Source organism: Polypterus senegalus, chromosome 11, assembly GCF_016835505.1.
Source record: "Polypterus senegalus isolate Bchr_013 chromosome 11, ASM1683550v1, whole genome shotgun sequence".
Taxonomy (NCBI): Eukaryota; Metazoa; Chordata; class Cladistia; order Polypteriformes; family Polypteridae; genus Polypterus; species Polypterus senegalus.
Window position 1 is genome coordinate 20,543,536 of NC_053164.1, and position 25,857 is coordinate 20,569,392.

The following is a 25,857-nucleotide window of genomic DNA, read 5'->3' on the forward strand; positions in this document are numbered from 1 at the left end:
TTCTTGTTAAACCAAGAATTCAGTTTCTCCAAAAGCATCATGGTCCAAGATTGCCCCTGTTGCCACTCTCATCCATTGATCAGTATCACAATCTCTCCTTATGAAGAAGACTCCAAGCTTCAACATATTCACTGCTAAAGACAGCGGCTCCATTCTTATGCGGAGGAAGAGATGTGCTCTTTTCTGGCTTAGATCTGTGCTCCTCAGAACTCCCGTGTCCTACTTCATTACATTCATCATTCCATGGTGAGTCAGGGAGGATTGACAGTCCTGAACGGACACAATGCCATCTTAAAATCCTAAACTGGGCAAAGCCTGAACCAGTGGTCCTCAGACTGGGTACCTGCAGGTCACATACATGAGTCAAGTGATCTTCAGGGTGATAGTCATTGCATCTGAACAACGTGATGTTTGAATTGCACGGTTATGTTAATGCATTATATTCCTAACTAGCAAAATACCTGCGCTTCGCAGCGGAGAAGTAGTGTGTTAAGGAAGTTATGAAAAAAAAGGTAACATTTTAAAAATAATGTAACGTGATTGTCAATGTAATTGTCGTAGGCTTATTTTAGTATTGAGAATGATGAGTATGATTGTAAATTGTGGTCCCCGGCCGGGACGCCCAGGAGGACCAGAGGAGGGCTTGTGCCTCCTCCAGACCACGAGGGGGCGTCTGTCCTGGTTATGTTGGGGGCTCGGTACAGGGCTTGGAAGCCCAGCCCTGTAGGGAACCCGTGGCCACCGGCAGGCGCCCAGGTGCCTGAGGAACCCTGGAGCCCAGCACTTCCGCCACACCAGGAAGTGCTGGGGGGAAGAAGACAGGAGACACCCGGGCGGCTTCCGGGTGCACAGCCGGCACTTCCGCCACACAGGGGTGTGTCCAAGAGGGAGTGCCAGGAAGCAGCTGGAGCTCATCCGGGTTCCCATATAGGGCCCGCCTCCCTCCAGTCAGTAGTGGATGTCGGGTGGAAGAGGACAGAGCTGGAGAGAGAACGGGAGGCGGTCGAGAGGCACGGTGACTGAGAGTGTGTTTGGATTTTGGGGAATCGGTGCAAGAGGCACTGGGGTTCGTGCATTGTAAAATATTGTACAAAATAAACGTGTGTTGGGTGAACTATGTTGTCCGTCTGCCTGTTTCCGGGTCCCAGTCCACAAAATGTTGTGAATGAGAAATACACATTTTTAGGATGTAAGGTTCTCTTTATAAACAACGCTTGTAGTTCTGCCCTTAGGCTATAAAATGGCTGCTGAGCTTACTCTTGAGCATGCAACGTACAGTTGGCCATGTGAGAAGCAATCTTGTGTCAAGTCAATGCCGACCTTTTTTGGAGTCTGGCCCTGTGACTCATTTATTGTCATAGCGAAGCAGACCCTTACTGGAAATTGGAGGCGTTTGAATTGGAATGAGAGGTCAGAGGGTATGAGAGGGATGTGAGGAATAAATACAGTCTTCTCTGAGCCTGTTTCAGTGAAGACAGTTGTTGGTTCTTGTGCAGAGATTCGATCTAAAGCCTGGTGCCATTACAAAGTTTTGGTGGTTGTAAGTTTCGAGTAAACGAAAAGGCAGGAGTCACCAGCAGGCAGACGTGAAGCAAGGCGAACAATAACAGGCTTGAAGCGGTGGAATAAAGAAGAAGGGAGCAGTGGGCACGAACAGCTGAGGACAGTAAGGAAGCGAGTGAGGAGGCACATGAACATGGGATGTCATTAATGTATATAGGCAGGGAGCCAACCACGTGGTAGGTGTGTGGACACCGGCCGTGTGGAAAAAGGAAGGGGGACCGGGGGTGGCCCTTGCGTGTGAAATAAATCCTCTTTTAATGGAAATAAGGAATGAAACCGCCAAAAGGAGAGCTCAGTTCCTAAACTTCCTTATGGCGTAATGGTGAGAACCGCCAAAAAGAAGACGGTATTTTCAAAAGTTCATTACGGGGCACAACACAAAATGAAACATACTTAATGTTTGTAAGTACAGTGTAAAGGATGAGCATGGGAAAATTAGAAGTAGCAGAAATAGTAAGGAGGGGTTTCCCCTATCTATATATACAGTTTAGGGGGTACACCCGTTTCCCCCCCTTGGGTGTTGTAATAGGACATGAAACATACCTAACTTTTATAAGTACACTGCAAGGAATGAGCACGCAAAATTTCAGCTTCCCACATATAGGGAAAGTGGAAGAATTAGTGATGAGGAGATCGCTTCTTTACATGTAAATTAAGTGAACGCGTCCGCGGCGCACATCAGGATTGGTCGCCGGATTCACTGCAGACTTCCCAGGCCGTGTGATTATAAACTTTTAAAAGAAAGTTCAGATAAAGGACTGGCGAACATGTGGGGATTGTGTGTGTCTGCGTGTCTAATTTATATGTGCATATAGTTGTAATATACTGTAGGTTAAGTACATGTGAATATATTTGCGCCGTTTCTAAATAAGAGATTCTTTCCGTTTCTTTACCTTGCTTTCTTGCATTCTTTCATTTGCGGCAGCGTCTCTATGAAGTTGTGGATTTGCCTGCGAGTATAATAAAGGAACTGTCGCCAGGCCGGTGAGATCGCTTCTTTACTTAAGTAAACGTGTCCGCGGCACACATCAGGATTGGTCGCTGGATTCACTGCAGACTTCCCAGGCCGTGTGATTATAAACTTTTAAAAGAAAGTTCAGATAAAGGACTGGCGAACGTGTGGGGATTGTGTGTGTCTGCGTGTCTAATTTATATGTGCATATAGTTGTAATATAGGTTAAGTACATGTGAATATATTTGCGCCGTTTATAAATAAGAGATTAGTGCTGCTGACGGATGGCCTTATATGGGCAGGCAGCCAACTACGTGGGAGGCGTGGTGATGGGGGACGCAACTCCACCTCACACGGTGACCGAGCTGCAGGCTATGGTCGTATATATGTACGTAAGTAGTATTCAGTTATGACCGTTACACGTAGAATTTCGAAATGAAACCTGCTTAACTTTTGTAAGTAACCTGTAAGGAATGAGCCTGACAAATTTCAGCCTTCTACCTACATGGGAAGTTGGAGAATTAGTGATGAGTGAGTCAGTGAGGGCTTTGCCTTTTATTAGTAGAGATTGTTCTATATCAGAGTCGGCGAATATTGAGATTCCTTCACTTTTTTCACATTTTGTTATGTTGCAACCTTGGGCCAAAATCATTTAAATTAATTGTTTTCTGCATATCATGTCAATGCAGAATGATAAATTCAAAAGAGGATTTTAGAATTTTTTTTTTTAGAATTTTATAGATTTTCTTTTTAGAATTTGTTATAAATTTATTAAAAACAAAAAGAAAGAACAACACTACCACATGTATTGAAACTCTTAGATTTTTGCACTTGAAATTTGGCTGAGGTGCATCCCATTCTACTGATCATCATCGAGATGTTTCTACAACTAGTTTGGAATCCGTCTGTGGTCAACTTAACTGACTGGACATGATTAGGAAGGGTAATACACCTGTCTGTTGAAGGTCCCACAATCCAAGCCTGAGCTTGAAGAAATCATCAGAAATTGTGCTTAGAGACAGAAAGCCAGGTCCATAAAGACATGGAGGAACTCAAGTGGCCTGCAGAGAGCCCTTCCTGGTCTCAGCCATAATGAACACCTTTGGGATGAGACAGAACACTGGTTATGAGCCAAGTCTTCTCGTCCAGTGTCAGCACCTGACCTCACAAAGGCTCTTTTGGCTGAATGGGCACAAATTCCCAGAGAGGCACTCCAAAATCTTGTGGAAAGAAGAATGGAGGCTGATGTAGCTGCACATCTCATTATTATTGCCCATGGTTAGGATGTCCAGCATGCTCAAATACAATCGGTGGCCACTTTATTAGGTACGCCTGGCTAGTACCGGGTTGGACACCCTTTTTGCCTTCAGAAATATTATAATTCTTCATGGCATGGATTCAATAAGGTGCTGGAAATATTCCTCAGGGATTTAGGTCCATATTGACATGATAGCATCACACAGTTGCTGCAGATTTGACGGCTGCACATCCACGATGCGAATCTGCTGTTCCACCACATCCCAAAGGTGCTCTACTGGATTGAGATCTGGTGACTGTGGAGGCCATTTGAGTCCAGTGAACTCATTGTCATTGATGGAGATAATGTGAGCTTCGTGACATGGCACGTTATGCTGCTGCAAGTAACCATTATAACATTTGTGCACTCCCATCATAAAGGAATGGACATGATCAGCAAAAATATCAGGTAGGCTGTGGCATTTAAATGATGCTCTGTTTAGTACTAAAGGGCCCAAAGTGTGTCAGGAAAATATCCTCCACACCATTACACCACCACCAGCCTGAACCATTGACACAAGGCAGGATGGATCCATGCTTTAATGTTGCTGTTGCCAAATTCTGAGCCTACCATCCAAATGTCACAGCAGAAATCAAGACTCGTCAGACCAGGCAATGTTTTTCCAATCTTCTGTTGTCCAATTTTCGTGAACCTGTGCAAATTGTAGCCACAGTTGCCTGTTCTTAGCTGACAGGAGTGGCACCCGGTGTGGTCTCCTGTCACTGTTGTCCTCCCATCTGATTCAAAGTACTACATGTTGTGTGTTCAGAGAGGCTCTTCTGCATACCTCCACTGTAACAAGTGCTTATTTGAGTTCCTGTCGCCTCTCTATCAGCTCAGACCAGTCTGGCCATTCTCCTCTGACCTCTGGCATCAACAAGGCATTTTCGCCCAGAGAACTGCCACTCTCTGGATATTTTCCTTTTGTCAGACCATTCTTTGTAAATCCTAGAGATGGCTGTGTGTGAAAATCCCAGTAGATCAACAATTTGTGAAATACTCACACCAACAACCATGTCACGTTCAAAGTCACTTAAATTATCCTTGTTCCCAGTTCTGATGCTTGATTTGAACTTCAGCAGGTCATCTTGACAACGTCTACAGGCCAAAATGCTTTGGGTTACAACCATGTGATTGGCAGGCCGTTGAACAGGTGTACCTAATGAAGTGGCCGGTGAGTGTAAGTATTATGGGTTAGGTTTCCACAAACGTCCGGCCTTATAACTTTTTCAAAGTGCTTCTTAATTCAGAATATTTTGAGAATCATTGATCTAAATCCATAAACTGCCAAAGATGTTTGCTTCCAAAGAGCAAAGCAGGGCTACTTCTATGCTCATGGACAAATACCAACCTTTGTTATATGTTTGGCACAGCTCTGAGCCCTTTCTTATTTGCAATGGGGATGGACAGGTTGACAGACGAGATTAGACAGGAGTCCTCATGGACTATGATGTTTGCCCTGGATGGCCCTGGAAACATTAGATTTATGTCACATTAAGGCAAAAAATCAGGTTTGAGTCACTTCGGCCTGGTAATGTGAATGTAGCCTAAGTCATATTACATTGTGTAATAAAATCACAGGACAGTTAGATACAGTTGGAACACCTCGAAGGAAAACCTCCTGTATATGATGGTCAAAAAGGTCTAAGGGTCTTTTCAGAAGGCTGTCAAAACGCTGACTGACTCAAAGATGGCGCTGCTGCCTCTTAAGAGGAGGCCAGACTGGAAGGGACGGAGCCAGGACATGATAACCCGGAAGTGGAATCGCAGAGTACGAGGTGTGATAGAAAAGTAATGAGACTGATTTTTTATTTACCAAAGTTTTTATTTTTTTCAAACATCAATGTTATCCCCTTCAAAGTAGTTCCCTTGGGCAGCTACACACCGATGGAGATGTTGTTCCCACTGTTGGTAGCAGCGCTGGAAGTCTTCAACCGGTGTGGTCTTCAGCATGTCCGTTACACTCTTTGGGATGTTTTCTAAAGTCCCGAAATGACGTCCTTTGAGGACATTTTTCAGTTTAGGAAAAAGGTGTGTGAATAAGGAGGCTGGGGAACCACAGGAATGCCTTTTGAGGTCAAACATTCTGTTATGGAGAGGGCAGTGTGACATGGGGCGTTGTCATGATGGAGCATCCATTTGTCTGCAATGTCTGGTCTCACGCGAATGACCCTTTTTCTGAGCCTTTCAAGGACGTCTTTATAAAAAACTTGGTTGACAGTTTGTCCTGGAGGAACAAATTCTTTGTGGATGATTCCCCTTTTGTGACGCACAACCAAAAACAAACTTCGCTAATAGCAGTCACAAAAATCACGTAGTTAACGGAAGGAGTTGAAACTCGCACTGAGCTATGGGAGAGTACTGATACACGTGCTCTATCAAGGACAACAGCACAGCGTTGCCAGATCGCTTGCAGTGTTGCCAGTCTCATTACTTTTCTGCCACACCTCGTATGTAGGGATAAAAGGAAGAGAAGCATTGGATGGCAGTGCCAACGCTTGGCTTGGGGTATAATTACAATTGGGTGAGCACTCAAGTTGTCTCTCAAGAGCATGTGTGTGACAATCGTTAAATGAGGTGATTGAAATAGTAGGGTCAAGTGACCATCATATTAGACCGACGTTAGAGTTTTGGCAGATGAAAGATGTAAAAGCTAAAACTGTTAAGTTTAACTTTAGTAGGGCACATTTTGAACAGATGTGGCAAAAGTCTAAAAGGGATGAAGTGGAATAAGCTATTATGTGCAAAGACAGTCGAGGGAAAGGGGAGCAGATTTAAAATATTTTATATACGATGCAGGACAGACACCCCAAAATTTGAAATCAGTAAGAAAAAAATAAAACTCTGTAGTGGGTAGAAACTGGTGAGGTCTGCGTTAGGAGTGACAGATGCATTCAACGTGGAGGTGGGATGACATCAGGGATCGGCTCTGAGCCCTTTCTTATTTGCAATGGTGATGGACAGGTTGACAGACGAGATTAGACAGGACTCCTCATGGACTGTGTTGTTTGCTGATGACATTGTTATCTGTAACGATAGCAAGGAGCAGGTTGAGGAGACCCTGGAGAGGTGGAGATATGCTCTAGAGAGTTGAGGAATGAAGGTCAGTAGGAATAAGACAGAATACATGTGTGTGAATGAGAGGGAGGGCAGTGGAGTGGTGAGGATGAAGGAAGTAGAGTTGGAGAAGGTGGATGAGTTTAAATACTTGGGATCAACAGTACAGAGGAATGGGGAGTGTGGACGAGAGGTGAAGAAGAGAGTGCAAGCAGGGTGGAATGGGTGGAGAAGAGTGTCAGAAGTGATCTGTGACAGACGGATATCAGAAAGAGTGAAAGGGAAGGTCTACAGGACGGTAGTGAGACCAGCTATGTTATATGGGTTGGAGACGGTGGCACTGACCAGAAAGCAGGAGACAGAGCTGGAGGTGGCAGAGTTAAGGATGTTAAGATTTGCATTGGGTGTGACAAGAATGGACAGGATTAGAAATGAGGACATTAGAGGGTCAGCTCAAGTTGGACGGTTTGGAGACAAAGTAAGAAAGGCGAGATTGTTGGTTTGGACATGTGCAGAGAAGAGATGCTGGGTATATTGGGAGAAGGATGTTAAGGATAGAGCTGCCAGGGAAGAGGAAAAGAGGAAGGCCTAAGAGAAGGTTTATGGATGTGGTGAGAGAGGACATGCAGGTGATGGGGGTGACAGAACAAGATACGAGGACAGAAAGATATGGAAGAAGATGATCTGCTGTGGCGGCCCCTAACAGGAGCGGCCGAAAGAAGAAGAAGTTATACTTTTAGCACTTCATAAGTTCCTGCATGTGGTAAGAAAACCCCCTGTAATTACCGTAAGGGTATGAACATACCGCCCATTAGAAGAAGTCTTTTGTTTGTGTTAAGAGGTGCATCCATCAAACCATCCTCTTTAGTAGGAAACCTTTAATAAATCCCATCCACTTTAGGAAGACATCAGCCATTGTTAAAACCACATTCTCTGTAAATTATATCTGGAGTTACTATGCAGTCTAAGAATGCAAGAAAATGAAAGAGACTTAGTTTGTCTTTCAGCCAAAGGGTTAAGGGTATTAAAAGTCTTTTCTTTGAAGGAGTGGCTGGAAATATCATTATTTCAATAATGAGCAAGGGGGGCACCTGAGGAGGAAGATAGGTGTGGACTACAGGCTCGGACAAGAACAGAAGCTCATAAAAAGCATAGTTTTGGGAGTGATCAGGATAGTGTTGTGTTTCCCTTAAGCTTGGGGAAAAGCGTTTCCGCATTCGTTAGTAACACAGAGTGGCCTCTCCTATTGAGCACATTCAATCCCGTGAGATCAGCGAGAATAACAGTTTAACAAAAAGAAGCTTGGGAACCCTTCCAAGCAAGTGTCACCGGTGCCCAAATTAAAAAGAGCAGGGCATTTATACTGCTATACGTGTGTAGATTCCTGGCATGACTTCAATGGCCATTTGCAGATATTCCATACGCCAGGGGCAGGTTTAGCTGTACAGCCTGCCATAGGGCAAACATTTGAGCAACTGAGGTTAGAGTTAGCACAGTTGCTGCCACAATCATGGCACAATGTATACTGGTGTCAGATTAGCCCTCTAGGAGGAGGTGAAGGGTATTAGAAACAGTAAAGTCGAGCTAGAAATAACAGAATAACAACAACAACATTTATTTCTATAGCACATTTTCATATAAACGATGAGCTCAAAGTGCTTTACATGATGAAGAACGAGAAAAAATAAGTAAGAATTAAAATAAGGGAACACTAATTAACATAGAATAAAAGTAAGGTCCGATGGTCAGGGAGGACAAAAATAAAAACTCCAGACGGCTGGAGAAAAAAATAAAATCTGCAGGGGGTCCGAGGCCACGAGATCACCCAGCCCCCTCTAGGCATTCTACCTCACATCAATGACCTCAATCAGTGCTCATGGTATTCAGAGTTCTCATGGAAGAACTTGATGATGACGGTCATGTGGACTTGTGACTTTTAATCCATCAATGTAGGGACATCACGGTGCTTTGATCAGGTGGTGATGGTGGAAAACTGGAAAAAGAACAGCAGAGAAAGTAGGGGTTTAGTACGGATTACGGAGCCACCAGGAATGATAATGATAATTAATTGAATATACAGAGCATCAGGATTAAACTAAGATGAAGTTATGAGAAAGCCATGTTACAGTAATGTGTTTTCAGCAAGTCTTTCCACGTGACTTGCCATCACTTCCAGGTCAGATGAAGAACTTGAGTTTTTAAGTACCTCGCGGCTTCCGTCCTCGTGATCCATTAGTACGTCCGGGCTAGGTGAGAATTTATTCTCCCACCATACCAACTTCCCACAGCATCCACCGGGCGGCACGCACGATACCAAGCAGGGCTGTGTTGCCAAACTCCATGTTCCATAGTGGCCAGCGGGAATCCGGAGCACCCCTGCAGTCCAGGGGAGCTGCCTTTTAGCGTCTTGGGGGAGGCAATGTCCTCGAAAAGCTGCCTTCCATCTCAGGGGCGTCCTGGCCGGGTTGAGCTACAGGCCATCTCTTACACCGCTTAATGGGGACATTTTTAAACACTGGACTTTAGGGAATATTTTCCCATTGTATGAAAAGGGCAATCCAAAAAACTATAGGCCAGTAAGTTTAACGTGCATCATGGGTAAATTAATGGAGAGAATTATTAAGGAAAAGACTGAGGGTCACATGGCAAGAACAGGAGTATTAGTGAGCAGTCAGCATGGGTTTAGATGAGGAAGGTCGTGTTTTACTAATACGAGGAAATTCTTTGAGGGAGCAAGAAACTCGCATTATAAGAGAGTTGGATATGACATCATTTATCTTGATTTTCAGAAGGCATCTGATAAGGTGACAAGAGAAAGGCTATTAATCAAAACTAAAAGAAGCTGGTGCTCAGAACACGTATGTGAGTACTAAATTGTCTTAAACAACGAAAGCAAAGATTTATGGTGAGTGGAGTCAGGTGGTGTTAAAAGTGGTGTCCATCAGCAGTGCCAGTCGAAGCCCATTTGGAACTCTAGGTGGGGTGGAGTAACGTAGTCCCCTCAAATGTCCATAGCAGGTAGTTGGTCCAGAAGCATGCTATTTCAGTAGCACATACTGCAGACTTCAAGGAGCATTCGGCCACTGGTTTTAAACACCATGTGCACTTCAACAACAACAACAACATTTATTTATATAGCACATTTTCATACAAACAGTAGCTCAAAGTGCTTTACATAATAAAGAATAGAAAAATAAAAGACACAATAAGAAAACAAAATAAATCAACATTAATTAACATAGAATAAGAGTAAGGTCCAATGGCCAGGGGGGACAGAAAAAAAAACTCCAGATGGCTGGAGAAAAAAATAAAATCTGTAGGTATTCCAGACCATGAGACCACCCAGTCCCCTCTGGGCATTCTACCTAACATAAATGAAACAGTCCTCTTTGGATTTAGGGTTCTCACGGAAGGACTTGATGATGATGGTCACGTAGACTTCTGGCTTTTAATCCATCTATCATTGTTGGAGCATCATGATGCTTTGAATGCCACCACCACAAAGAAACCGGAAAAAGAAACAGAAGAGAGAGTAGGGGTCAGTACAGATTTTAGAGCCACCATGAATAGTTATTATGATGAATTGAACATTAAGTTAAAGTGAAGTTATGAAAAGGCCATGTTAAAGTACTTCGAACTGTTGGCCATAAGTTTGCGTCCCTATTACTTAACCAGAGAGTTTGGACACGTCATTGTTGTTATTGTTTACATCCCTCCTCGGGCGAACATGGAGATAGTCAGTGACGTCATCCATTCTGAGGTTACAAACACAGCACCCTGAGGCGCTTGTGCTAATCGCTGGGGACTTCAACCATGTGACGTTGGACAAAACATTGCCTGCCTTCTCCCAGTATGTGGATTGTAACACCTGGGGAAATAGGACTATCGACCTACTGTATGCAAACGTTAAAGACGCATACAGTGCCACCCCGCTGCCTGCACTTGGGAAAGCAGATCATAACCTGGTTCTGCTTCAGCCTCAATACAAACCAAGAGTGAGGGCGCTACCTACAACCACACAATCATTCAGGAAGTGGTCCCCTGAGGCAGAGCAGGCTCTGAGAGATTGCTTTGGAACTACCGACTTGGATATACTGCAGGGGTCACATAGTGAGAACATTGAAGAGGCTGTTGACTGTACTACTGACTACATCAACTTCTGTATGGACATTGTAGTTCCAGTAAGAACCGTACGCTGCTATGCTAACAACAAGCCATGGATTACAAGTGACATCAAGGGCCTTTTGAACCAGAAGAAAAGGGCTTTTAAAGGCAGTGATCAGCATGAGCTCAAGTGTGTGCAGAAGGAACTCCAAGTCCAGCTCAGGGTGGCGAAAGAGCAGTACAGGAGAAAGCTGGAGCAGAAGTTGCAGAATAACAGCATGAAGGAAGTGTGGGATGGGATGAAGATCATCACTGGCTGCAGCTCAAAGCGGGGTGCCACCATCGAGAGAGAGGTGGAGAGAGTAAACCAGATGAACAACTTCTTAAACAGGTTTGACCACCCTAACCCACTCTCACCTGCACCCTCCACCCATTCTTCTGCTGATACCAGCATAGGAGAGAGTTTCCCTCAACCCACAATTACAGCAGCCCAGGTAAGCAGAGAGCTGAGGAAACTTTGTGCCAGCAAAGCAGCGGGTCCAGATGGAGTATCGGCACGACTGCTGAAGGCCTGTGTATTGGAACTGGGGAGTCATCTACAGCGCATCTTCAACCTGAGCCTGGAACAGGGGAGAGTCCCGAGGCTTTGGAAAACATCTTGCATCACCCCAGTCCCAAAGGTATCACGTCCTAGTGAGCTGAACGACTTCCAGCCAGTCGTTCTGACGTCACAGGTGATGAAGACCATGGAGCGGCCGCTGCTTCACCACCTGAGGCCACAGGTCCTCCACGCCCTCGACCCTCTGCAGTTCGCACACCAGGGGAAGGTGGGAGCAGAGGATGCCATCATCTATATGCTACACCGATCCCTCTCCCACTTGGACAGAGGCAGTGGTGCTGTAAGAATTATGTTTCTGGACTTCTCTAGTGCCTTCAACACCATCCAACCTCTGCTCCTTAGGGACAAGCTGACAGAGATGGGAGTAGATTCATACCTGGTGGTATGGATCATGGACTATCTTACAGACAGACCTCAGTATGTGCGTCTTGGGAACTGCAGGTCTGACATTGTGGTCAGCAAAACATGAGCGCCGCAGGGGACTGTACTTTCTCTGGTCCTGTTCAGCCTATATATATTGGACCTCCAATAAAACTCGGAGTCCTGCCACGTGCAAAAGTGTGCTGACGACACTGCTATCGTGGCCTGCATCAGGAGTGGGCAGGACGAGGAGTACAGGAACCTAATCAAGGACTTTGTTAAATGGTGCGACTCAAACCACCTACAACTGAACACCAGCAAGACCAAGGAGCTGGTGGTGGATTTTAGGAGACCCTGGCCACTCATGGACCCCGTGATCATCAGAGGTGACTGTGCAGAGGGTACAGACCTATAAATACCTGGGAGTGCAGCTGGATGATAAATTGGACTGGACTGCCAATACTGATGCTCTGTGTAAGAGAGGACAGAGCCGACTATACTTCCATAGAAGGCTGGCGTCCTTCAACATCTGTAATAAGATGCTGCACCTGTTCTACCAGACGGCTGTGGCGAGTGCCCTCTTCTATGTGGTGGTGTGCTGGGGAGGAAGCATAAAGAAGAGAGATGCCTCACGCCTGGACAAACTGGTGAGGAAGGCAGGCTCTATTGTGGGCATAGAGCTGGACAGTTTGACATCTGTGGCAGAGTGACGGGCGCTGAGCAGGCTCCTGTCAATCATGGAGAATTCACTGCATCTACTGAACAGGATCATCTTTAAAAACATAGATATATAACTAGTAGAAGAGTAGCGTCCTCTTACACATTGTCAAGATGTAAGTCTCTAAAGGCGATTCCAGTGATAAGATCAGATGGCCAGAAGGACAGAAAAAAAATCTGCAGGGGTTCCAAGGCCAAAAGACCACCCAGCTTTTTGGGTTTTCTAACTCACATAAATGTTCTTAAGTCATTCCTCATGGTTTCCAGGCTTCGTCTGAGAGGATTCAATGCAGTGGGTTGCATGGACAGCTGGGACACCCAACATCGTCACAAGTGGCTGCACAGGACTTTGATCAGGTCGCCACCATAGAAGAACTGCAAAAGAAAGTAAAGAAAAGTAAAGATTAGTAAGGATTTCAGATCTATGAAGAATATGATAATTCTATACCTATATAATCTATTAACAGTACAACTACCATGTAGCTACAAACAAGACAAATTAAAATAATGGGATTTTAGCAGTTTTTAAAATGTTGCCCAGTATTAGCCTGGCGTATCTCTGTTGGTGAAGTATTCCTGATTTTAGGTGCATAACAACAAATCGCCGCCACACAATTTCTTTTAAGCTCGGCTCTTGGAGTGTTGAGGGACAGATATTCCATAATATAGGAAGGGGCAAGATTATTTAAATCTTTATACTCCGTGAGTAATATTTTAGAGTCAGTTCTAAATGACATGGGTAACAAATGTAACAACACTAAGACTGGTGTGATGTGCTCCCATTTTCTTTTTCTGGTTAAGATTCTGGCTGCTGTATTCTGTCCTAACTGCCAGTGAGATGTCTTTCTTATGTAGTCCAGTTCGGAGTGCATTACAGTAATTTAGTAATCTGCGCCACCATTAAGGCGAATTAGGCATTGGCCTAGGGCACAGATCATGGGGGGGTAGAGACCCAGACGCATGGGTTAGCTACTGAACAGTCAGTTGGCACACTAATAAGCTTGCCTAGGGCACCAAATAACCTAACACTGGCACATGCATGTTAAGTGAATTGGCAATGCTAAACTGGCCCTAATTCCAGTGTCTCCACATTGATAGATTAAAGGCCAGAAGTCCACATGACCATCATCATCAAGCTCTTCCATGAGAACCCTGAATACCATGAGGACTGATTGAGGTCATTGATGTGAGGTAGAATGCCTAGAAGAGGCTGGGTGGTCTCGTGGCCTTGGACCCCCTGCAGATTTCATTTTTTTCTCCAGCCATCTGGAGTTTTTTTTTGTTTTTTTTCTGTCCACCCTGGCCATCAGACCTTACTTTTATTCTGTGTTAATTAGTATTGCCTAATTTTATTTCTTATATATTTTGTCTTTTTTTCTCTTCCTTCATCCTGTAAAGCACTTTGAGCTGCATTATTTGTATGAAAAAGGGTTTACGGAAGTTTCGCCTCTCACATTTTGACCCCCACTACATTTCGCCTCCATGATATTTTTCCCTCACCCCAGTAACTTCTAATACCCACACCCAGATGTTTTGAGTGTTGGAAGTTTCTAGAAACAAAAAAGTGAATAATCGTTCTCAGCATTCAAAACTGACTTTCCTAATCTAAACATTTTTGTAGCAAAATGATTAAGTCAGCAATAGTGCATCACTCAAAATGAAACGCTCTGTAAACATATATGCATTTTTATTTCGATTAAATTAATCCAAAAGATTTGATAAAAATGAATAGCATATGCCGTTGCGAAAAAACTTAAGTGAAATACAATTATGTGCTAAATTAATATCTTTGTAAATAACTGGGTGTGAAATGTGGGGGACAACTTATCTGGACGCCATGAAAATGTGCTATAGAAATAAATGTTGTTGTTGTTGTTATAAACTTGCCCTAGTGTTTGTTGGATGTGTGTGTGTGTGTTTGGTTTGCAATGGTCTGGCACCCTGTGCAGGGTCTGTTCCTGCCTTGTGCCCATTGCTAGCTGGGAATGGCTCCAGTGTGACACTGGTCTGGATTACACGGGTTAGAAAATGACATGACGTAACAAATCTCCATCCATCCATCCATTATCCAACCTGCTATATCCCAATTACAGGGTCACGGGGGTTAGCTGGAGCCAAACCCAGCCAGCACAGGGCACAAGGCAGGAAACAAACCACGGGCAGGGCGCCAGCCCACCGCAAGGCGCACACACACCTACACACTCACACACCAAGCACACACTAGGGACAAGTTAGGATTGCCAATGTCTTTGGACTGTGGGAGGAAACCCACGCAGATACGGGGAGAACATGCAAACTCCACACAGGAAGACCTGGGAAATGAACTCAGGTCTCCTAACTGCAAGGAAACAGCGCTGTGACAAATCTGTAATTTGCCAAATGTATCACTTTCTTTCTCCACTAGGTGGTAGTAGACTTGTGCTCTAGCTCCTGCCAGCAAGATGCTCCTTGCGAGATTCCAGATGGTGGCTACGGATGTACATGTCCCGAGGGATCGAATGAAAAGAACTGCAAGAATGACTCTTGCCACATGTCCTCGTGTTCAGGTGGGTGAGGCAAACTGCTATTGCTTTTGGCTTTAAAAGTGAAGTCTTTGAATGAGCCTGTTTGATTTAATGCAGAAATGACATCCATTAAGATTATTTGGAAATTATAGACAGCCTTATTGAACAACAGGAAAGCAGAGCTCATGCTTCCCTAGCTGCGTTTCACACCATTTTATGTTACCGTAATTATTTCAGTGTTATGAGTGGTATGCGCACACACACACTGAACAATGTCCTATGGTAGCCACTTCTGTATATCCCTCCCTGCTCTGCTCCTATTGGCTTTTTGTGACTGTCCCTTCTCTTTCTCTTGTGTGACAATTCTCCAAACCCGCATCCTCCTCTCCAGTTACTATGTGGGTCTCTCACTTAACTTCACTTTTATATCAGCCTGCAGATAAGACCACCTTTCAATTTCATGCATCCTATAGATAGATAGATAGATAGATAGATAGATAGATAGATAGATAGATAGATAGATAGATAGATAGATAGATAGATAGATAGATAGATGACAAATGGCAGCAGCCGTGGGATGGACCACCAGCAGTGAGAGATGAAGAATGACAGGCAACAACTGGACAACAGTGCCAAATCTGAACCCCACTTACCCAAGCCAGGTAGATAATGGAATAAGACACCTTTTAATTATTTGAATATTTATTGATGGTTTTATTGTGTTTTTAAAAGCTCTTATTCTTCTTATGGTTTAGTGCAGAAGGAGATCTGATTATATGATTACATGTAAGGTCTATGCTTTTGACCTTGGTTTCCAGCCTTGCTACATGTTGGGCTGAGAGATGATCCTGGCCATACAGGCTAGTAGCTAAAGAGAGAGGTGTGTGACTCTCTGTTTCACAGGGATGTTTTAATATGGCAGAGAACGCTCTGGGAATGGAGACATTGTGGGATAATATGCATGTTGTGACAATTCTTCTTCTTCTCTCTCTTTTCCTCTCCTCTACACCTCGCAGGCAAGCTTTGTCCGTTCTCCACAGCCGACTTCAACTTGTCTAGATGAGGTTAAGCATCTCTATTTATCTTAGACCCAAGAGTACTTCCAGTAGCAGGGCATAGCTCATTGGAAGTAGCTAACTAGATAGATAGATAGATAGATAGATAGATAGATAGATAGATAGATAGATAGATAGATAGATAGATAGATAGATAGATAGATAGATAGATAGATAGATAGATAGATAGATAGATAGATAGATAGATAGTGAAAGGCACTATGTTATAGATAGATAGATAGATAGATAGATAGATAGATAGATAGATAGATAGATAGATAGATAGATAGATAGATAGATAGATAGATAGATAGATAGATAGATAGATCATGCAAAAATCGAGGATATGAGAATGACTTGACATGGCAGAGTTAAAGCACTAACAAGCCATGAAATTAAATTACTGGCAAGAATTGCTTTCTAATTAAGCAACCGGGTTAGAACAAAAACCTACAGCCACTGCGGCCCTCCAGGACTGTGACCGAGGACCGCTGACTTTTATTTACTTGTGTTTTTATGATTGGATCAATGCATTGCTTATAGTTAATGTTTTCATGGTCTGATTTAGCATAAGCTGCACTAATTCAAGGTGAAGAAATGCAGAGGTGTAGAAGTACATAATAAGCAAGAATATCACATATTTGAATTTTGTAACTGTGTGCTTCAATTTCAACATTTTAAGTCTAAAATTTCTCAAATGTAATAGTGAGAAGTCAAGCAAAATGACCCCTTTTATTGGCAAACTTATAAGATTACAATATGCAAGCTTTCGAGGCAACTCAGGGCCCTTCTTCAGGCGAGATGTAATATAGAAAATGGAGTTCCCTGTGCTTATATACAGTAGACACTAGGACAGGTGCAGCAATTGAAAACATTTAAGTGAGACATCTTAAATGTAAAACATGAATAGACCTCTTCAAGCTAAAATTCATTTAGCAAGAGAGGAAAACAATGTATTGTCAAGATTGTTGGATAAGATAACTGTCCAACAAAGCCTTCTGAAGTTGCTGATGACTTTTTCAATACAATGCAGGTCTGTAGACAGGTTGTATGGTGTGAAAGACCAGCCCAGACACAGACAGACGCTGAGGCTCACGATGTCCAAACACGCACTATTTATTTTACTTAATCAAGTACACACAATACCATGCACAAACCACAAGCTCACTCCTTTGTGCTTCTCTTCAGCCACCGCCACTCCTCTCTCGCAAGCTCTGTCTTCTCCCTCCCGACTCCGGCTCCTGGAGTGGTGGCTTGTGGCCCCTTTTATAGTTCTCCTGGAAGTGCTTCAGATGCTTGACCACCTGCCTCCGATTGTACCTACAGGTGTGGCTGAACTACGGCCCAGATGGGCCCAGGAACCCATGCAACGCCTCCTGGTGGCCACCCTGGATCCCAACAGGGCTGTGGAGAACTCCATCTCCCATGGAGCCCTGCAGGTATCTGAGGCACCACAGTCACCCAGGGGGGCTGCCACCAAGTGGTCCAGGGGAGGTACTGCACAGCCCATGCTGGCTTCCCTGGAACATATAGAAAAGGGGTGTCACACTGGGTAATAGACATTTGTCAATTGCTGCCCTCTTTTTGAGGTCCACAGAGGTCTAGATCCCTAACAAAGAATGAAACATCAAAAATAACATCATATTCACAATCCCAGACCTTGAATTAGTCTAAAATGATTCCCCACATGCTTATGTTTGACATTTATTGTTTTTTAAACTTTAAGGAGCGGCTCTTAGAGGACTAGGACCACTAGTAAAAAATCAGATTTTTAAAATATTATTATATATGTGACCAGAAACCTCGACATAGCATTAAACAACACTCCACATGCCTATAGTAATGATCCCCATTTCTTCAGAGTTTTATGAAAAGGTTAGGTGCATTGGCAATCCTAAATTGTCCCTAGTGAGTGCTTGGTGTGTGTGTGTGTGTGTGTGTGTGCCCTGTGGTGGGCTGGCACCCTGCCCTGGATTTGTTTCCAGCCTTGCGCCCTGTCCTGGCTGGGATTGGCTCCAGCAGACCCCCATGACCCTGTGTTAGGATATAGCGGGTTGAATAATGGATGGATGGATGGAGTAACTTTGACCCCTTATATGCCCTAAAGGAAGTGGACCCCTGGGGTGGGCTCATGTGGCACACACAACTTCAACTCCTTCTGATCAGTTTTTGCTGAAGACACCTATTGATCTATTCTTTATCATTGGGGTGTAGCTTTCTACTGTCCAAATATTGTTTAGAAATTAGAGTTTCTCGGATCTAGAGGACCAAAACTTGAAGGGGACCCCAAAAGGTTTGACATCCTGTATAACTACACATCGGGTGGCACGGTGGCGCAGTGAGTAGTGCTGTTGCCTCACAGTTAGGAGAACCGAGTTCACTTCCCAGGTCCTCCCTGTGTGGAGTTTGCCTGTTCTCCCCGTGCTAGCTTGGGTTTCCTCTGGGCGCTCTGATTTCCTCCCAAAGTCCAAAGACATACAGCTTTGGTGCATTGGAGATTCTAAATTGGCCCTGGTGTGTGTGTGTGTGTGTGCCCTGCGGTGGGCTGGTGCCCTGCCCAGGGTTTGTTTCCTGCCTTGCACCCTGTGTTGACTGGGATTGGCTCCAGCGGACCCCCGTGACCCTGTAGTTAGGATATAGCGGGTTGGATAATGGATGGATAACTACACATAAAAATGAGTCAATCAATATATCATTTTTAGGGGTTTCTTCTACTCATAAGTCAGGAGACACCAGGCAAAAATAAAAAATGACATGACTTCAAAATATTTAGAATGAAACATCCATCCATGAATTACTTAATTTGTATTTTTATTCCATATGCTTTAATGCTAAAAAGAAGAAAATTCAACTTATAAACTGCTGAGTTTTTAATCATTTATGCAATTATTGAGACTAAAAAGTCACTTTTACAGTTCTGATATGATAAAGATACAGTGGATTCAAGAAGTATTCGGGCCCCTTTACTTTCTGCCTTCTTTATTGTGTTGTAGATGGGCAAAAATGACAAATTTATAAATCTGCAGTCAATAATCCATATTGACAAAGTAAAAACATGTTCCCAGAACGGTCCACAAATTAATTACAAACCGAACACTGAAGTCTTTTCTTCATTTAAGTATTCAGATCCTTACCTCAGCACTTTATAGAAGCACCTTTAGCAGTAACTGCAACTTTGAATCTTCTCTGCAAGCTTTACACACCTGACTTTGGGCAGTTTCTCCCATTTTTCCTGTCATATCCTCTCAATCGCTGGTAGATTTGATGGGAAGTGTCTGTGAACTACCATCTTCAGGTCTCGCCACTGATGTTCTATGAGGTTTAAGTCAGGACACCCAGAAGGACACCCAGAAACTTGTCCAGAAATCACTCCAGCATTGTCTTAACTGTATGCTGTGGGTCATTGTAGTGCTGAAAGGTGGACCACCACCCCAGTCTGAGGTGGTGTGTACTCTGGAGCAGGTGTTCTTCAAGGACATCTCAATATCTGGCTGCACTCATCCATCCCCAAGTAATTAATAATAATAATAATAATAATAATAATAATAATAATACATTTTATTTATTTGTAGGCGCCTTTCTAAACACTCAAGGACACCAAACAATAGACAAAACACAGATTATAAACAAAAATTAAATACAAAAATTAAAATCAGACAGAGCAATTGTAATCAAAGAGAAAAAGCAGATTTAAACAAATGAGTTTTAAGTTTAGATTTGAAAAGTGAAAATGATTCAATATTTCTAAGCTCAGATGGTAGCGAGTTCCAGAGCTGGGGAGCAGAGCAACTGAATGTGGTAAGACAGATGAAGGGGGCAGTCAAGTGGATGGAGGAAGAAGATCTGAGGGTGCGGGAGGGAATGGCAACATGGAAGAGGTCGGACAGATATGGAGGGGCAAGGTTATGAATGGCCTTAAAAGTTAGTGGGAGAATTTTGAATTGAATTCTGAACTTAACTGGAAGCCAGTGAAACTGCAGCAAAACGGGAGTGATATGGTGAATAGAGAGGGTTCTAGTAATGATGAGGGTGGGCAGCTGAATTCTGGACCAGTTGAAGCTTATAAAGAGATTTGTGAGAAATACCAAAGAAAAGGGAAATGCAATAATCGAGACAAGCGAGGATAGCAGTGGTGTGGGGAGTCAGGGAGGGAGAGGCGAATATGATTAATGTAACGCAGGTGGAAATATGCAGACCGGGAGATGTTATTGATGTGGGACTGAAAAGATAAAGTACTGTCAAGGATGACACCCAGACTCTTAACTAGTGGGGAAGGGGAGGCAGAGGAATTATCAATAACAAAGGAAAAATGATCAGTTTTGGATAATGTTGATTTTGCACCAATGAGGAGAACCTCAGTTTTGTCACTATTTAATTTAACAAAATTTGAAGAAAACCAAGTCTCTCTATCTCTACTGCTGAGATGCACCCCATAACATGATGCGGCCACCATCATTCTGCACTTTAGGGATGGCATTGGGTTAGTGAAAGGCAGTATCTGGTCTTTGCCAGATGTAGTGATGGCTGTTCTGACCAAAGTGTTCAATTGTTGTCTCATCAAACCAGAGAAACTTTTTCCTCATGTTCTCAGAGTCCTTTAAATACTGTTTGGTAAATTTGTGGTCAAGAGTGTCTTCTGTTTGGCCACTCTATCATAAACACTTGACTGATGGAGTGCTGCTGAGTTAGCCATCTGAGCTGACAAATTTTCCCATCTCAGCAGAGACCTTCTGAAACTGAGATAGACCGACCATTTGATTATTGGCCCTTCTTGCCTGGTTACTCAGTTTGGCTGGATGGCCAACTCTAGGAAGAGTCCTGGTGGTTCCAAACCTTTTTGTCACAATTATTGAGGCCCACGGTGCTCCTGGGAACACTCTAGGCTTTACAAATGGTTTTATCTCCTTGCCCTGATCTCTGCTTCACCTCAGTATAATTGTGGGGGCCTATAGAGAGTTCCTTGGACTTTATGGCTTGGTTTTTGTCCTGTCCATGCAGTGAGAATTGTGAGAACATCTATACACAGGTACACAATTGTCTTTCTAAATGAAGTCCAATCAGTTCACTTTGCCATTGGTGGACTCCAATCAACTTCTAGAAACATCTCAAGGAGAAGTAAAACAAACAGGGTGGACCTGAGTGTAAATTGGAAGGTCTGGATATTTCTAGAAATGAAAGATTTCAGTTTGGGATTTTTTTAATACATTTGCAAACTTACATGAAAGTACGTTTTCATTTTGCCATAATGGGATATTGAGTGTAGATTGATAGGGAAAAAACGGCCAATTTCTCCATGTAAAATAAAATTTACCACACAATGCAGTGTGCAGAAAGTGAAGGGGTCTGAATGCTTTCTGAATCCACTGTATGTTTTTCTGAATGCCCCGCTTTGCTTTGAACATCACAGGGCCCACTCTTGCACAAAACGACACTCACTCATGCTTGACCAGTTTAGATTTGCCACTCAATCTGACAAACCCACCTTTAGAGATGCGGGAGGAAAGTCCATGTAGTGACTGAAAGAACATGCAAGCAGCACACAAACAATGGCCACGTGTGAGATTTTCATGTAGGATGCAGGCTACATGAGGCAGCAGCACCCACCACTACTCTATTGTGCCATCCATTGGGAGAAACTAACACTATGATAATAATAATAATAATAATAATAATTCTTTAGATTTATATAGCACTTTTCTCACTGCTTAAAGTGCTTCAGTGAGTAGGGAGCTACGTCAACCACCACTAATGTGCAGCACCCACCTTGGATGATGCAACGGCAGCCATTTGTGAGCCAGTATACTCACCACACATTAGATGTTAGGTGGTGAAGTGGTGAGAGAAACAGATAGCCAATTAGAGACATGGGATGACTAGGCTGTGGTGAACCATTTAGCCCCCTACTCTTTATGAAGGGTGCCCAAGGATCTTTTACGACCACAGAGAGTCACAACCTCAGTTTTACATCTCATCTGAAGGACGGCACTATTTTCATGGCACAGTGTCCGGTTCGCTTCATTGGGGCATTGGGATTCCCATTCAGACCAGAGGGTATAAGCGCCCCCTGCTGGCCTCACCAACACCTCTTCCAGCAGCAGCCCAAGCTTTTCCTAGATGGTATCCCATCCAAGTACTGGCCGGGCCTAAACGTGCTTAGCTTCAGGTGGATGACTTCTTCTGAAGTGCATGTGGAATGGCTGTGATAAAACAATTTTCACCCAGGAAGTTTCTCTTTCGTATGTTTGGTAGACCTTGAATGCCTGCTATGAATGTTCTTTCAAGCTAATTTAACGTATTTCTCATCTTCTTCATCTTGTTCCAGGCTTTGGCTCTCCATTCTACTTGACCATTTTACTTCTTCCAGTCCTGGCAGTTTTCTGCTGCGTCCTTTCCATCTTCCTGTTGGCTCGCCATCGACGTCAAGCTAAAGGATCCCGCCAGGTGCCTGTGGTGAAAACTTTTAACAACCAGCGTGAGTCAATCAACTTGATTCGCAATTTGCCTGGGGCGGAGAGCAGAGCACCCTGCAAGCCTGAAGAAATCGAGCTGACTCTACCTTCATCTACAGCCACCGTGACTCCAATCGTCTTTGCTGAGAAAAACCTTTCGTCGCAGGAAGGAGACGCTGATGGTCGAAAGCCCCTCATCCTGGGCAAGTTAGACATTTCCAACCATGAGAGAGAGAAGCTAAACCTCTTCAAGTTTTCAGATCAGCAAGAACTGGAGGTATGATTGCTACAACGGCATTTGGAGGACTTGAGAGCTAAAAGAGACCTGAGAGCTAATGTTGTAGAGAAGATGACCTCACAGCTTCTCCACACAGCAAAACTGCCGGCTTGATCCTGCAAAGCAGAGACTACTGTCGATGGAGCAGACAAAAGTGTTTTCTGGATCTGAAAGGTTTTTGGAAAGGGAAACAGAAGCTGTTTTCGGGGGCGCTCCCCTCACCATAGTAGTCTGTGATCACTTGCTCCAGGAGGTCTGATATCGACTGCAAAAATGTACAAACATCTTTAAGCAAAACTTATTGTAAGAGGATGTCACGTGGTTGACGTTTGGCAGAGGAGCTCGGGAGGTGGGTCTCCATCCTTGGTTCTTCACCAAGCAAGGCAAGGGTGCTGTGGAACCGTTGCTGCTTAATCATCATTGAACTGCTGGTGTTTTAACTCCTAACAATGGCTGGCCAGGGAACCATAAAGGTCATAGTGTCATTTCTTCTGACTTGGGTTGCAAAGACATAAAACATATAAGATCAGCATTTAAAAAGCCACTAGTGATGCAATTTAAGGCTTAGCAATAGCAGTGATTAGAAATTTGTTTGAAAGAATGAAGCATTTGGAGGGAAGGACACGATTAATAGTTTCTTTTTTAAGATATGCGCACTGTGGACTAATTATTTCATAAATAAAACACACTACAAGAGGGGAATAAATATCAGATTTCTAAGGCTTCTCAACTCTTCTTCATTCCCTATAAATACATTCATTCTTTAGTTTATATTCAGGTGATCAGTTGTTCATTACAGTTAAATTCTTTTATTAAATTGTTGTCCAATCCTCCAAATGTCTGGTGGCTGACACCATTACTGTCCACTTCTTTGGACACATATTAAAGGAATGTCCAGCCGAAAATGAATTTTTTAATATGTTACTTACCTCCGTAATGACCTAAAGCAATCTTTTTGGTGTTGTGACCCACTATTTCCCATGAAATGGTCTGCATGATCCACCGGTAAGGTGGTCCTCCTTGGCGATTGTCATAGCCTGTCCTCTTGACTCAGTTGTTGAGAAATACTGACTTAAAGAGTTCCCAAACACAGAGTCCCAAACAATGCCCACTATAGTAGTAACCATCACAACCCTGGCTAGCTATGAAAAGGGCAAACGGTCAGTTCAGGTCATGTTGGGGAGCATGCACTGGTACAGCTTGTTGGTGCACCCACCACATGAAGAAACAGCTCGAGATCCCGGTTGGCAACCCTCCAGGTAGACATGTGGTCCAGTCCCACTCTCCAGATATGACCCTCTATCTGCTGCAGCCAGGTGTTACATGGGTGTCCCCTTTGACTTGGTCTGGCCACTCAGGTCCTCAACAATGAGGATCCTACAAGCTAGATCACCCTCACTGAATTCCATCACATGGCCGTAGTACCGTAACTGACGCTCCCACAAAATTCAAGCAATGTGCCTCATTCGGGACTCCATGAGTAACCGCTCATTTAACACAACCAGTCAAACCAGTAATACCCAAGGACTCTCAGGAGAGTCACAGTACCAAAGGAGTCCAGTCTCTGTCTTAGGTCACTGGTTATCGTTCATGTCTCACAACCATATAGCAAGACAGGAAGCACCAGGACTCTAAAGACTTGGACCTTCATCCTTTTGCATAGATATCGGGAGCGCCACACATCCCTTTCCAGCAACCTCATGACCCCCCCACCCCATGCTCTCCCAATCTGTCTACTGACTTCATAGGAAGAATCACCAGAGACATGAATGTCGCCCCTTAGTTAAGTAAACCTCTCGATGAGGTCGACACTCTCTTCACAGACAGACACACTGCTGATAGCCGTGCCCAAGAGGTCAATGCCTGGATCTTGGTTTTTATCAGGACACTTGCAAGCCCAGACACTGAAACCCCTTGCTCAGTCTCTTGAGACCCCCGATCAGAGTCTCTGTTGACTCCACAAATGTTGAATCTTTAAAAATAAAAAATATTTATTTTCAGAAAAATGCTCTGTAGCACAAAAATAAGCTCAGAGGAGCCCAAGGATCAAATAATTTCCTATGATAACACGACAATCCAGAGGCTAACAAGTCCAAAATTATAAAACCCAAAAAATAGTCAAAAGAATAGAGCAAAAGGTGGCAAAAGTCCAGATATTCACAATAGCAGAAGAACAATCACAAATCCAACAAAACACACCACACCACACCACAACCGCATTCGCAATAAACTACAAGAGGCCGTGGGTCTCCCTCCATCTTCACGGGTCTGAGGGCAGTCAGTTCCTTGACGGTGCTAGGCAGGTTGCCCTGCCTCTTGGTGCACCACCCACAAAACACAAGGGACACAGCAGCAGATACATAGACATAAACAATCCACACAATGAACAATGGGAGATGAAGACAGCAAAAGGGTCGAAGCCAGGGAATCAAAAAAAGCAACCAAAGGCAAATTGTGGGACAAAATTCGTAGAGAAAAGGTACCCGGAAAGTGGGCAAAACTGAACAAAAAACTCACGGGAAGAATATTAGCAAAGTTTTTTAGTATCCACAGATTAGAAAAAGGAAGTGAACCTCAACCCAATCTTTCATCCCATTGCGCCAATTACAGCCAGGTCATGACCTCTGAGGCCACACCCCTAGAAATGCAGGACATGGACTGAATGATGGGTACTGAATTGATGGACCTAAAATGGCGTCATAGACGTTACAAAAAAATGGAACAAATAATGGCAGTTATTGAGTCCTTGACCTCAAACACATTCAAATTTAAGCACAAGACAGAACCGCGTACCATCCAAATGAACCAAATGACCCAACAAGACAACCAAATCATCACACAACAGTAACTTAAAAAATGAACAACACAGTGATTAAAGAGAAATGTGAACACCAGTCAGGGGA

The 25,857-nt window shown here is 43.7% G+C and overlaps 1 protein-coding gene across 1 annotated transcript in view; it reads left to right on the plus strand.

The window, feature by feature from the left end:
- LOC120538720 (protein jagged-1b) overlaps window positions 1–23,604 on the plus strand; it is a 261,014-nt gene extending 237,410 nt beyond the window's left edge. The window contains exons 11-12 of the mRNA XM_039768138.1: window positions 15,074–15,215; window positions 22,551–23,604. Coding sequence (XP_039624072.1) covers window positions 15,074–15,215; window positions 22,551–22,960 — 552 coding nt within the window. The 3' untranslated portion in view covers window positions 22,961–23,604. The remainder of the gene's footprint in view (window positions 1–15,073; window positions 15,216–22,550) is intronic.
- Window positions 23,605–25,857: the final 2,253 nt, after the last annotated feature.